Raw genomic sequence first — 15,735 nt, forward strand, 5'->3', positions numbered from 1 at the left:
AAAAATTATTTGTTTCTTCACTGCTTTGATGATCCTTTTAAAAAAATCCGTAGTAAATGACACAAATAGGAACAGATCTGTAGAGTGAAGCAGCTGGTGCTATGGACCTAATGGTTGCACTATGCATGTTTTCGGTGGGTTTACTTCAGAAGAGCTCTAGCCTGGTCCCTTGACCTCAGTACCAATTAATGGCTGAATACATCAAGTGCTCCCAGAGCGCATCCTGTATTTCATCTGTGCTAGCTAAGATTGCTCTGCAATATGAACCAACGTGCAGTAAGTAGGAACAATTGGGAACGTTGCCTAAAAAACACCCCAAACAAACAGAAAAATCCCAAACCAACAACAACAAAACACAACATGCACTCCTGCTTTAAACTAAATACTAATGTAGACACAGATATAGATTCTGTGTCAATATGCAAAGGAACTTTAAGCTTATTTTGCCTTTGACAACAGAAATTAAACTTCAGAATGTTAATATTGCCCATTGCACACCATTGCCTTTATTTTAAAGAGGGTAAGTATTCTCTTGGCATAGTATTGACAGTGGTTCACAATTTGGTTTTTGTGACTCAACACATCATGCAGAAACAGACCCAAATGTGGTGCTATGTGACCCTTGTATCTTGATACATTGATTCAAGCAGTGCAATGAATGCTACAGAGCTAAAAGCCTGAGGCCCCTTGAAGCCTAGGTCCTGACATGATCTACAGATCTCTCAGTCCATAGGTAATTCCTAGGCCATACTTTCAGAATATGTGGTTTAAAAAGTGTAACTGAAATTAGGCAAATCGAACAGTCATAGCTTCAAATAGCAGCTTCCACATGATGAAACAAATTACATGATTGCACATAATGAGACTGTTGCTAAATTTGCCAAGCTTCATAGGCTACTAAGCAGGAAAATCTGATTTAACAACAGAAACAAGCAAAGGAGAATACTTTACATTTTGTCATATTAGGAAAATTACTTTTGCAACACAAGTGAAGGGCAATGTTATTATGGGTTGACATCTTCAAACATCAACACTGTATTTTTACTTAATTTAATTTTACCTTAGAATAAGTTAAAAACACACTGAACAGTAGTTTTAATTTACCTACTGATTTCCCAGTATTGCAAGATGTAACCTGACTAAGGTAAGTGAATGTGAAATTTTGTATTATATTTTCTGAGAAGCATACATCTACTACAACTGTTTGCAAGGTTCATAGCTCCTTGGGGCCTCCTAGGACAATGCTTTATGGTGTACTGTTGATGCACAGTTTTTCTTTTTAATCAAATGCAGTTACAAGCCTTACACTTGTTAAGAAATGGCAAACTTCATAAATTAAAACCTGTATTTTCCATTGTCTAGCAGTGTGATCTTAGCAACACTTTTCTGCAAGGAAGACTGAATTTCTACCCAATGTTTCATCTTAGTTTTGCTGAATTCAAGGACAGAACTGTCAATAACAGGCTTTGTGCTGTTATTTTATGAAACAGTAGAAATTTAATGCAAATAAGAAGAGAACATTAAACTGCTGATTTCTTTTGGAAAGAAGCGCAAATATGCTTACCATGAAACCATGTGAACAGTACATAATCTTAATTTGTGGTTTTCATAGGAAAGCACAGGCACCTGAAGTTTAGTGCTGTGTAAGTTAAACTTTCTCCTCAGTCCTTCTATTAAGCACCAAAAGCCTTTTAATATTGGCATCAAAATCAAAACAGCACAGCAAAACTTGGGCTTGGAGGACAACCTGAGCAAAGGAATTCCTCAGTGTGATTCCTGCATCTGAAATGGATGCAAGTCTTCCTGGAACCATGAGGCTGTATCTCCTTCAGATTAGAGTATTTAATACTCAAGTTTTCTTGCAAAGTACCAAAGCTGCCATGGCTGTCCCTGGTGCCCTGGATGTAAACTTCATATAGCAAATGCAAGTTAGGAAATAGCGGCCTAGCTCCAAAAAGATGAAACAATCCATAATGCGCAGAGGAATACAGAGGGTATATTTCATCCCAAACCTCTGTATCACTAGCGGTTAACTGAAGTCAGTCCCACAACTAATTGCAGAACTAACCACAGCCTAAGTATTCAAATGCAGCACCTTCCATAAGCGCTACCATTCAAGACATAATTGATTTTAGACTGAAAGCAAAAGCTTTTGAAAACCAAAGTGAGCACTGGAGTTCTTAGATTTCTAAGTGACTATGATTTGAAGGCAGTTGAGGAAAACTGCATGTCTTTTGTCTGTGATGCTGCCTCTCAATTAATATTCCTATTGGGACTTTTAAATTGTCATTTTTTATTTTTTATTCTTTGCTTCCTGGTTCTATTAGCTATATTGCGACCCTGAGGTTTAATGTATTTTCTGCCTTTAAAAGGGAAGATTTAAAAATGGATAAGAACACATTTGTCACCAATTTTCCTTAAAATGAGTCATTTAATTGCATTTTATGTCATTTAAAATCCATCTCAAAATGTCTGAATTTTATGCAATCTCCAAAAATATCATATGCAAAAAGCACTTGGTGCCAATGTTCCTATCTCCATGATTTACTTCACTCATTTGAGTCTAAAGAGATATAATAGATCACACTTCCAACCCTTTGATCAGTCTTGTTGCTATCCTCTCAGCTCTTTCCAGTTGTCTATGTTCTTAAAACAGACCACTCACAAGGAATGCAATGTATCTTCTGTGCATTAGATATCCAGAATTTGAACTGAATTCCACACAGATTGGGAAATACTATGAAAACAGGACCATATCCTAATGATCTGGTGTATTTTGTCATTGATTATGAGATGATCTATGTTATTGGATTCGAAAACATGGCATTCATTCCATGTTAGCACTCCCAGCTGGGCACTGACTGTCTATCCTTACTTCTCACGTGCAGGTCACAGCTGCACCCAGTCCACCACTGCCCAAATTTACAGAAATATTTTCAGAAGTCCTTACATGACTAGGTAGTCCACATTACTTTTTTCAAAGAGATGTGGGTGGCTTTTAAAGAATTTCATCCACAGACTGAATAAAGGGCATGCTAACTGAGTACGAGTTGAATCAAAATGTGGATGAAAAGGGAGGTTCATCATCAGATTATGTTGAAAACAGCTGAAGGCATCTGAAAGAAGGATAAACTGTAACATGATGACAAATTGTCACCTGTTTCACATACCAGGAAGGAAGCATTCATTTAACAGGAGCAGCATACGCAGCAGGAGGATCTCTTATCAGTAGTAAACAAACTCTACCAAACTAAAATATGATAATACCTTCATCACCTGAATGATAAATATAACACTAATTTCTAAGCCCTGTGCAAACATTAACTATCACAATATCCTCAAGTACAAGTAATATTTTAGCATATTGAAAATATTATTCAATCTAACATGCAATCTGACAGTTTGCATAAGAGAAATCCGATGCATACTATAGTACCCTGTAAACCCTTCTCACTAACAGCAGATGTAAGGAAGATAATGCCCTCTATCACCAAGTGGTCAGAACATGTAACCTGGAAAAATGGTGCAACACGGTGGTTTTTAAAAACCTTTTTCCTGTGGGTCTATCTGAGACACTAGAAAGACTTCCAGCATAATTAAGACTCTCTGCCAAATTACAGCAGCCTCCACGGGCTGCTCTGAGCCTGAGCATTACCTGCTGTTCTGGTCCTGTCTTGACGTGTCACTCTGATCCCCACCGCCATCTCTGTGTGCTTGTTAATTCAGGCTTGCGGACATACTGTCCAAAGTCAGTCTTTTAAGTGTCCTCAGCATCCCCTTTGCCTTGGGCTTTATGAGTTGTGGTTTAACCCCGTAGGCAGCTAAACACAACACAGCCATTCGCTCACTCCCCACCCCCCACAGTGGGATGGGGAGAGAGAATCAAAAAAAAAGAAGTAAAATTCGAGGGCTGAGATAAAGCCAGTTTAATAGGACCGAAAAGGAAGGGATAAGAATAATATACTAAATAAGTGATGCACAATGCAATTGCTGATCACCCGCTGATCAATACCCAGCCAGTTCCCGAGCAGAGATTGCTGCCCCCCGGCCAGCTCTCCCCAGTTTATATACTGAGCATGACATCATATGGTATGGAATAGCCCTTTGATCAGTTTGGGTCAGCTGTCCTGGCTGTGCCCCCTCCCAGCTTCCTGTGTACATGGCATGGGAAGCTGAAAAAGTCCTTGACTAGCGTAAGCGCTATTTAGCAACAACTAAAACATCAATGTGTCATCAGCATTATTCTCATACTAAATCCAAAACACAGTGCTATGTCAGCCACTAGGAAGAAAATTAACTGTATCCCAGCCAAAACCAGGACAGAGTTTTTTAAATATTTTTGCAGCTTTAGCCCTCTTGCCAAGCCAGTAAATAGGTGAGATCCACCCAAACTTTATGAACAAGGAGTTATGTCTACCAGAGAGAAAGAAGTACAGAGTGATTGGTTGCCTTACAACACACAGCAAACTGGTTAGTATAAATTTTGGCATACGAACTGTCTCTCATCTCTTTTCTGACCAAAAATTTGGTGAAAGTGCATGTATTTTTTTTCCTCTCCTTACAGAATAAAATGCGGCTTTAGCTATTCAGACTCCATATTTTGTTAAACTTAGTTATCATTTCTGGCTTTGCCTATCACTGCTGCATTTTGAAGTGGATGCTCTTATTCTACAGAAACTTAACTTATGAATTACTATAACATGAGGTATTCTGCTGTAGTAAGAGGGACTACACTTCTGAGAACTGAGTAACAGGCGTAACTGTCTGACATATCTTGCTCAGCGTGTGCAAACAGTCTGTCCTTGTCTTTGGGCCAATTCAATATTGTTGTTCTAAAGACACTGTCATTAGACATTTTAAGAATTCAGTCATTCTAATGTTCATAATTGCTGACATTGTTCCTATTTAATGACAAGTAGCTCTACTGGAAAAAAGATGTCAGGTGATAAAAATCATCCATTGTCCAAGTATATCTGCAACTGGTTTCAATTACTGATCCTCTCTTGTGAGGTTCTCATGGGAAAAGTACCTAAAGTATTTCTAATAAACTATCAAATCTAAAATCTAAATTGATTTTTGCTATTTAATTAATGTGTCAGTCTGGAAGTTACACTTCAGTGTAACAACCATCTTTTGGTTGTCATTTCACTTATTTCACACCTGAAACAGATACTTTTCCAAAGTAATTTTTTTTAAATTTGTCTTGTGCTTCTTGGCCAAACAGTGTATATTATCAGCTTCTCTTTCCTGTTTTAGTCTGGGTCTCTAACACAGGGTTTAGAACATGGTCAGAGACAATTGTGCCCCTGCAATTTTTTCTGTCTGTCTTTAAAATGGACTAGATTTCAGATAAATTATTTAGAATTCTATTAGTTGTCTGCAGTTGTGGATTTAATGAAGATATCTGGAAAAATTAATGATAAAATGAAATTTCTGTGTTTCTTTGCTTTTAAGTGAAATTCCAGTATCTATTACACACACCAAAAAAAAACCTGCCTAAAAAAAGCAGGCTCCACAGTAGCCCAAGAGCTTTGTCATAAACCTGGCAGTCAGAGATGTTCCTTGCAAGAGAAACATGAAACCTCTATTCAAAACACCTCCCAGCCCTTGGAGCCATTCCAAAGGAAAGGTGAGTATATTTAGGTAGCTACATATATCAGGGTGATATCATCCCACCTAACTTGTAGCTGTCTATACAGGAGTTAGCTGCCCCCCCTACAGCTAGTGAGGACCTAATCAATGAAGTTTAAGGGACAACGTAACCAAAAATGGTCCATACTTTAAGTATGAGATTAATCATATCCCTGGAGCTTGCAATTCTAATAGCTGTCCCATTGGGCTGGGGACTTATGGCAGCAAACAGTAAGAGGTGAAGCAACCCTTTTTTGGGGTTCCATAAACCACAATGGTCATGCGGCCTACTACAGCTGTGGATTTTTTTTGCAACTATATGACCGTTAATAATCAACACACTTCTTTGTTTGGCATCTTAGTGTTATCTTTCCACAACACACTATTCAACAGTATTTAGCAAGATAGAGATCTTATTATGGCAGTTGTGCAAGATCTAGTTTTCATTTCCTAAAGATGAATTTTTGGACTGCTAAAACCATATTAGGAAGAGAGTAATAAAACAGGTATTGACCCCCACACCTTTTCTGCAGCTGACCTATAATGACTACTCTTGTCCTTGAAACCTCAACAAGAGGGAGTAGCCAACCAAGAATTACTTTTCTATGCCTTCTCATTTCATTCTTCCAGGGCATTGCTTGGCTTGGGAGCTACCAGGAAATCTTTCCCGTCTTTCTTATAGCACATTCTCCATGAGTCAGTTGTGGGATAAGGCCACAGCAAGCCTAAACAAAGAATGAGCTCTAGACTGGAAGGACAGCTGTACAGAACAGCCTGGGCATGTTTTTTGCCATGAGGTATATGACGTGTCAGACTCATCCCCTGCCTTTGGGCAGAAGAAGTGTTTTAGTTTGGGACAGAATCTGGAGCCCATTTTGGAAAGACAGCTGAAGCTCTGTTTAATGGCTGGAGACTAGTTATTGGGCTTTTAGATGCAGAATGAAGAAAGATGAAATGCTGTGATGTATCTGGCTTTTTCATGCCATAGGCAATATTTAGAGTTAAGTTGTCTGCAAGGTTTTAAGGATCACAGTGCTAGATTAAGAGTGCTCACTTAGTATCTAACTGCAATAACGTATACTGCAAAGAACTTTGAGGTATTCTAATAACCTAACCAGGCATAAAAATAAAAACTTTAAAGCATGTCACTTTACAAATTTCACTAGAAATTCAAGCAATGACAATTCAAAGCTATAATGTAATGAATATTCTCAGTTTGTTTCAGATGTTGCATTAGCTGTTGAAAAAAAACATGTTATAGAAAATGCCTGCTTTACACTTTTGCTGTGTTATAAAAAAAATCTCTAGTAAAAATAACCAAGAGTATAAAATTATCATGCTGAAAAACTAATTAAATCTATAAGAAAAAGTAGTATTCCACCATCTTTTAATAGAAGAGTCTGTTTTTCCTTAAATTCAATTTCATTACTTCATAAATTTCTTTACTAAATTTGACACTCCATCATATATTCTAAAATGTATAGTGTTCTCTAAGATTGTGAGAATATCTAAAATTCCCATGATCAAACATAATCTGTTTATTTTGGAAAAAAAATCAGTCATCTTGTCTCCTTTTTTGCCATTTGTCCATCGAGAAAGGAAAATACAGTTTCACAGGAAACATACAACAACTTAAAATTCCTAAGTAAATTAGTGATCCTGTGCCATCTTTTTCTTTATGAGGCTTTCCAAAGTCTGCCTCTTCTTTAACTTTTCTCTCACTTAGAACCCAAGCAAGGTCAGACTTGAGGGTCATTTTAAATTGCACAGGTGAGGCATACCAAGACCTAAATAAGTGGGTTTCTTTTCCCATGTAGCTTCAGAGGTTAAAATAAGAACTAGTTAGAGAACTATTTATCACTCATCTTTTTATGCATTATTTTTTGTCATATTATTGCATACAAGATTTAGCCACAAAACAGATGTAATAAAATTGCCAAGCTGCATTTCGATGTCACAGGCCAAAGCAAAACCTATTGATAAGACAAAATTTATCATACAAGCAGTGGAACCTTCACAGTAGCATATAAATTTTTATGAGTGCTCCAGAAAACATTTGCTCTATATAGCCTCTTCTAAAACAAAATTCTGTACCTGCCATACTATGGCTTTCTCATATAACTTAATGACATGTTTTGGTCATTCCTGTAGATTGTTTTGATACATGGATAATGTTTTCTACTGCATGCAAAGAGTGTATTCAACAGGATATTTAAGTCTTTCTATTTTTATTTTCACTGAGGTTTTCTTTTGGTTTGTTTTTTTTTTTTTGGTCTGTTTTTCTCAGTCAATACAATTGATATCTGTTTATTTAAATAACTGTTCTGAATTTTCTTTTCCTGCATAAATCTTTATGTTCCATTTTATTTACAAAATAAAAAGGAGATATGGATACACCAAACCAGTTCTTTCCAGTGCCACGCTGCAGTTGTATGCAGGAGGCATACTAATTTTCCAAGACTATAAAAAGTTATTGTAGGTATTTTTCTCCATAAGACCTCTTTGTTCACAAAACCTATCCTGTTCTTACGGGTCTCAATTTTCAGAAAATGGACACAGTGCACAGTGATATCCAAAAGCGATTTTGTGGAAACTCTGTACTTTTTGCTGTGGTTTTTAAGTTGCCTTTCTCTGGAAATTAGGTTTACACACTTACATAATTCTTGTCCTCAGCCCCAACAAATCTTGAGCCTGTTGGACCATTTCATTCTGCTTTAGCTGAGTGCCAGGCTGCTCTGAGTTAATATGTTCCAAGCAATTTAGAGAAAATCACTGGCAAGGTACAGAAGATAGCACTGTTTTGGGTCTATCACTAAGGGAAGTGAAGGAATAACTCAACTCTCATCATTTACATGATGCAGAGGCCTGGCAGGGAGTATTATATATAGGTTTGAACAAAACATAACATATTTTCATTGCCCAGCCAGAACAGTTATGGATGTTAGAGGAACTTAAAGGTAAGTGAGAAGGGTAAGCTAGCAGGTGTGGGGAGGGTAAAAGAAGCTGAAGAAGGGGAATAGATGACATAGGAGAAATCTGAGAGTCCCATGAACAGTTTTAGGAAAGTGGTAGAAGGGATCTGGAGGGATTACTTCTGTGCATGGGATGCAGAGTGCAATGGCAGGGAGACAGGGAGGGTATGTGGGCTATACGGACACAGGACAGGCACAAAACCTTAAAAAATCTGTGTTAAATGAGTGGAATGACATCAGCAGAAGATTCACTGAGCAGAGCTTTGGGAGTTGCATTGTAAAGCACAGTTATATTTCTGCCAAACAGTTATCTAAAACAGATTAGGGAATCAAGAATAGATCTGACATGGCTTGGAAATAATATATGTGGAGAATTGCTTATAATCAGCCTATTCCCACGAGAAAAACATTTCTTTAAATGAAGATGCAAATGATGTGACCAAGAGGGCAGATCTAACCATTTCCTGCATATTTTTAATTCTTCCAGGAAGGGGCCCAAAGCCCCTATACAGCAAAAATAATATGTTTTGTATGCTAATGTTTAGAATGACTTTTCATTAAAGTATACTCTGAGTCAACAGTCAATACAGTCATTTTAAAAGACCAGTCCTGTTTGAGATCTAACAAATGGATATTCTTTGCAGAGATCAGTGTAGAGATTTACAGGCTAGAAAGCAAGCCAGTAAACTGCAGTATGATAAGCCTGAGAGATTAATTCAATTTTAAATTAAGGACCTCTGGCCAGCGTTTCCTCTAAGCATGAAACAAACTTACTAGTTTTTAATAGCAATGTAGATAGTATACAGAGAGTGCACCACCCCAGCTAAATAATCCAGCGATAGCATGACATCAAGCTAAGTGAGGATCAACCACAAGGACAGAATATAATTAAAGCAATTTCAAATGGTATGGTAATGGCGAGATACTTCCAGCAATAGCCTAGCCCAAGTCCAAATCTGTATGATAAAGAAAAGATTAACAATGACACAGTCATTGTTTCCTACATTACCTCAACATGTGGCACTGACAGCATGGCATAACTTGGGATGGGGACAACAGGTGGTAGGAAATTTAGGCTTGGGGATGTCCTCCACAACTTGTGGTCAGGGCCACAGATGTGGGAACAGCAATCTCTCAGTGAAAGTTGAGGCATGATGCTCCTTCTAAGTTCTATAACTGTAGGAGAGTAGCTGGGGATACATTAGGGGGTTAAACAATAAATAATATGCATGTGCATGATTGATTGGAAATAGCACACTGTTAAAAACATTTCTGAGAGGGGAGAAGGTAACCTGAAACAAGATATTTTGGGAGCTCAGAAAGGAGACATGTGAAAAAGGAAGCCTGGAACAAGGGTGCACATAAGCTCCAGGGCCCTACAGGCAAAGTGAAATCTGTGCCTGTCACTTTATGAGTGTGTATTGTAATATAACAAGGTGAGCCATACCATTCACCTCTTAAAACTGTGAGCCTACGGCAAACTGCCCTGCTCACCCCACAGTCTCCCTCAGGTGGCTTCAGTATAGAATCAGAATAAAAGACAGAATATATATGTAGATGCAAAAAATATTGTTCTCTACTTCACCTAAGGCTGAAGAAGGTGTAGCAGACTGATGTAGAAAAACGTTCTGTAACTGAGAATCTTTTAAACTGAAGAACAAAAAAGATGAAGGCAAGATTGTCTCTAAAGCCATGAAAGGGGGAAAGACCTTACAGGTGAGAGGCTTTCCAAAGCCTGCTGAGTAGAAGAGTCATGCTTATTTTTAACAATTTCAAATTAAAAACTGACTTGAAATGAAGAGAAATGGAAGTTATTGTTATTTCATTGCTCAGGGAACTAATATGCTTCGTCCTGAAAATTAAGGTGCTAAACTTACTTTGTATCTATACAGTCACTTGATGCTTACAGCAGCTCCCAGCTGTACCTGGGATTCTGCTGACCAGGAGTATTTGAGTGCTTCTGTGCAGTAACATATCATAATCTGGGAATTCTTGGCACCAATATTAATTGTTGTGCCCACATCTCCTGCATCTGTGCTGCTCCAGTTGCACAAAACCATTGAAAACCCACAGATCCTTCAGATGAGGCTTCCATTGCTGTGTAAAAATTTCTAAATCACACGTATATATCTTTCCATCATCCCTTCTAATTCAGTGCTGTAGGACAACCTTAGGAAAAACCAAATGCAAATGCATTCCAAGAATTCACACCTTTACCTAAACAGGCAGCTGCGTCTTTTCCCTTTCTAACTACAAAGTAGCAATAGAGTGCTAGACCTCAGCTGAAAAAGAACCTTCTTTTAAAAAAAGAGGAATAATTAAAAAAAAAAAAACCACGAAAACAAGAAGAAGAAAAAAAAAAAAGAAGATGAAGAAGCAGCTACTGTTCCCATTTTCTCTTATAAACGTGCTCTATTTATACCTTAGCCACAGCTGACAAATAAGCATGGAGGTTATGGAATTTGATTAATACAGCATGCAAAAGAATGTAATCTATTTTCATTTTCTTGAAAGGTACATTGCAAATTCTTTTTTTGGCAGTACAATGCTTAATGCATAGCACGCTCGTTCTTACCTCAAAACCAAGGTAACATAGTTAACATAATAATTTCAGCCCAAACAGACAGTCATTAAACATAAATTATCATTTAGACCCTCCTTACAGACACCCACAGATAAATATCATAGAATTATTAATCAAAAAGGAGATGATATATGAAGAAAAAGAAGAAAATTCTGGTTTAGTTGTTGGAAGTTGTTTATATATGTGCTTTTGCTACACTGTTTCATAAGATAAAATCATGCTTTGTTTAGTCTTAGGGCTAGGAGTAATACAAAATAAGGTTCAAAACTTTAAAAAGTTGTATTGTTCTCACTAGTGTTTCTCTTATAATCCAATAGAAAAAAAAGGTAGTTTACAGGAATTAATGAATTATAATAAATTAGGATACTTGGGATAAGATATAGCTATTTAACAGAAAGAGATATTTATAATTAATTAGGTCCTAATTGTAACTAATTACAAAAGTAAATAGATGAAAATAATATTCCCCGTAGTTATTCTATATCAGAATTCCTGGATTCCAGGATGTAAAATTACTAGGATATGTAGACTGAAGGAGAAGGTTAGATAACACAAAATGAAAGTGACGCCACTGAGGGAAAATATGTAACTTTTATAACACAAAAAAAAATACTATAGGAAGGAAAAACTCTTGTATCTGTATAGTCTCTGCAAAGCCAGGAATGAAACAGTCTCTGCAAACGTACATACCCATTTGACACCCCACATTCCAGAACTCTTGAGGATTATAATTTGAAGAGTTCGCTCTTGTGCCTTTGGGGTAAATTCTTGTAATGAATCTTGAAGTATGTGAAACAAATTCTTTAGCTGAAGAACAGAATGATAAAACCTTGATAAGAAAAACTTTATTCATAAAGAGATCCTATTTGAATAAATAATAATAAAAATGTAATAATCTGATCCCACTTTTTTTTTTTTTTTTTTTCGTACACGATCAGTATATGATATCAAAGTATCTATATTTTAGGACATTTCTATGTATGTTAACATTAGTATGTGGGCCACTCTGAGATATGGCTGAAATCCTATTTTAAAATCTTAAAATGTGATAGTATTTTGTGTATATTTGAATGTGATGGTATTTCTGTCCCTAGTGCAGACTTTTGTTAAAGGTTCAATAATCATTCCTTCACAGAAATGTTCTATTTCTTCACCTCTTTGTTAGGTAAATATATGATTTTTATACTGAAGCCCACTGTGTTCTCATGGAAAATTGGAAAGACACAAAACAGGAAATTGATCAAAAAGCCCACTCATTCTTTTATAGTTCAATAGGAAAAAAACCCATCCCAAGGTGATCTTAGCTTGATTGCTGTTTTGAGGTTTAAATAAAATGACTGAATAATCTCAAGATGAGTGAACAGTGCATTTCTAAAAGACACTTAAGTGGTTCCTTTATAATCTTCAGATGTTAACTATTCAAGTGAGTTGATTTTGTTCCTCCTAGCAGTGTTCCCTCCCACAAAGGCATAAACTAAGCAGATGTGGAAAACTTCAAATGACTTCTATCTACCCTATTCCTGTTTAGTAATTAAACAGAAAGCTTTACATTTCCAGGATCATCACTGATCCTTTCCATCCTCGCACTGCTCCCCTTTTTTTATTAGAACTACTTTGATGTTCACTAGATTGTTAGAGGGACCAGAGAGGACTCTGACTATGGACGGCTGGCAAAAGCCTACATGTTTTGATGCCGTTCAGCGTCATTCACCTAACCAACCATTGAATCATCTCCACAATGTGGTGGATGGCAGCTGGGCTGGCCCTGAATGAATGGGCCTGTGGCAGACTTCATTCTCATCATCAGTTATCTCTGTTCTTAACATTCCCTTAAGGCTGTTTGCAGACAGCTGGAGTTAAAACAGCAGAGGCTGAGCTGCATTGGCTGCACCAAATGGAGACACTCCAACACAGAATGAGTTTTGAATAATCCAGCTTGGCTGGTATAAAAGATCTGGTCCAGTGGAGCAAACTGCCTGCTATGGGGTTTATTCATTCCATTAATGCATATTCTCTTATCTGCAGTTATCATCAAAGCCAGAGGTACTGCATGCGCAACTCCAGTGAGTACTACAGACCATACATGGAGGGGGTAAAAGCTATTCCACAAATTTTCAAGTATTGACCGTAACTTCTAAATTATTTGATGCAGAAAACAATGAATCAAAAGGTATTCATACATTTTGTATACTATGTTGATATTTGTTCTTATAAATCTACATGAAATTAAAACAAAGCTGTTTCAATTTTCCTCACAAAACCAACTGAAATACCAAAGTGCAATGCAAATGACAAGATATTTCTAAAACAATGTTGTAAAAACAACCAAATAAAATTGGATAGCGTGTGTTTCATAAAATTTTAACCCTTCCAGTGCCTAAGAAGTGAACCATAGCAACAATGTAACTTTTATCTGATTAAATCAAAAGAAATTACCTGAATGTTTTACAAATTTTCGTGCTCGAACCTCTCCAATTGAATTGTTTTCATAGCACTTCTGATTAGCTAGGGAATGCTCAAAGCTCCTAAACTTCTCAGATTTGGTATAAACCACAAGGTCCGACAATGCAATGGCAATTTTTATCTTCTTCGTCTAATAATCATAATATAAAATAACGGAAGAATAAAAAAAACACAATAACATATTTCATTATTATTATTAATAATTCAGAAGAAACTATAATTTTGGATGAATAAAGCACAGAAAAATGTGTCACAATTAACAAATATTTCAGCTTAATATATGACTTCTGATAGTGAGAGCTGATCCAGTCAGAGACAATTAAGTTATTGTCCCTATGTTCATCATAGCAATTGTAGGGTGAATGGAGAGATGCTTCCAGTGCTTCCTAGCACAGTGTTCTTTTGGACAGCTTTATCATTTCCCTGCTTCTGCGTCTAATATGTAAATTAAGATAATTTTTCATGGCTCTTAATATTACTCATTTAAAATATATGTCTAACTTTATATTCCTAAGTAGATAAGGTACTAGAAAAGGTATACTGGTACGAATTACTTGGAGAAAAAAAAAAGAGCAGGAGAATCTATACATCAATAGCATAAACTCAACTACAAAATGTAGAATAACAGGAGAATATTTTACCATGCCAAGCAATTCAATCATAGGTATATTCCTCCAAACATTGCTCTGAAGTTAGGAAAACTGTGTTCTTAATTAAGATGGAAAGTTCTTTGGTCAAAGTCTTTGTTTAGTCTTACTACATTACGAAAGCAAGCCAAAGCAAAAGCTGCAGTACATTGAAGCGACTCAAATTTTAGCAGACTCTTATCTCTTAAACTGAGGTACTATATGACCTCTTTATTTTACTTAGCATGAACTTGTGAGCTAATCAGTGGTAGTAGCCAGCAAAGAGCTGATGGTACTAATAATGTTTACATTCCATTAAAGCTTTTGAAGGCAAATTCTCACCTGACAAAATAATAGGGATTGCCTGCTTGTGGCTCTTAAACTATGCAAAGTTCAAGTGCATTAATTATTCTGGGAGAAATAGGAGTGTACTGGCACAGAACTGCTGAATATACAACTCTCTGGATGTAGAAGGCAGTGACACAACCAAAGGCAACAGCATCAGCAGGGTATTTTGGGTGTGGATTCAAATGCTCTCCCACCCTCCAACAGAGCAATAGAGTGTGACCTCAGAATAAATACTCCCACTCCAATAGAGTAGGACTCCAGAAACCATTTTCTCTTCTGCCTGTGAAACACAACCAGACATCTGTTGTTGCTGCTGTTGATCAAGATGTATGTGTTATATGTTCTGGTCTATAACGTGATGTTACAAATATATGTGACCCTATTAACTGGAAATTTGGCCTTCCCTATTCAAAGAGGACTCTATCCTTCCTCAGAATTTTTCCTTACTACCTCTCTACATCAGATGGAAAGAAAAAGAAGCAAAGATCTTGACCTTCAAATCACTCAGAGAAAAGAAACAGAGGAAGAGACACTGCCTCACAGCAAAACCACTGAGCCCTGAGGAGCATTGCCAGTCTATCTGCATTCAGGTAATCAGAGCATGATGTGTAAAAGTGACTAGATACTGGGTGCTTCCTGCCTGATGAAAAAACTTGAACAAAGTAGTTTGAACCTTGACGGAGGAACAGGTTTCCATGGCAGAGAATTATAATTTGATTAAAAAAATAAGTTCAATCTGACTATTAAAAAGAAATTACATCCAATTTTTACACTCTCTTTCAGAAATAGTATTTATTGTTAAGTGCCTATATAATAAATGTAAAAATATATTTTCTGTTATAAGTGCTTAAAAATGTTTTAGCACAACCAGAACTCTACACCTAATTTCATGCATAAATCCAGAACAGAAGAAAATAGGGGAATGGGTACTCTTCAAAATTGTCATGATAGACTGGTGTACTACAGGAAGAAATAGGTAGTTAACTCTGTCCTTCATCATCAGGAACTGCTATGAGTGTTCTCCATGCATAGCTCCAGGAGGGCCTTGAGACCAACAAAGCAGCTGTGCAACTTCATCTTAGATCTATTGTGGTATTAAGCACCTGGGACA

General features: G+C 36.8%; 1 protein-coding gene across 1 annotated transcript in view; it reads right to left on the reverse strand.

Moving 5' to 3' along the window:
* PLCZ1 (phospholipase C zeta 1) overlaps nucleotides 1-15,735 on the reverse strand; it is a 56,181-nt gene that overhangs the window by 9,607 nt on the left and 30,839 nt on the right. The window contains exons 8-9 of the mRNA XM_009488384.2: nucleotides 13,624-13,780; nucleotides 11,878-11,994 (exon numbers count right to left, since the gene is read on the reverse strand). Of these exons, the coding sequence (XP_009486659.1) occupies nucleotides 11,878-11,994; nucleotides 13,624-13,780 (274 nt within the window). The remainder of the gene's footprint in view (nucleotides 1-11,877; nucleotides 11,995-13,623; nucleotides 13,781-15,735) is intronic.

The sequence above is a fragment of the Pelecanus crispus genome, chromosome 1 (genome assembly GCF_030463565.1).
Source record: "Pelecanus crispus isolate bPelCri1 chromosome 1, bPelCri1.pri, whole genome shotgun sequence".
Taxonomy (NCBI): domain Eukaryota; kingdom Metazoa; phylum Chordata; class Aves; order Pelecaniformes; family Pelecanidae; genus Pelecanus; species Pelecanus crispus.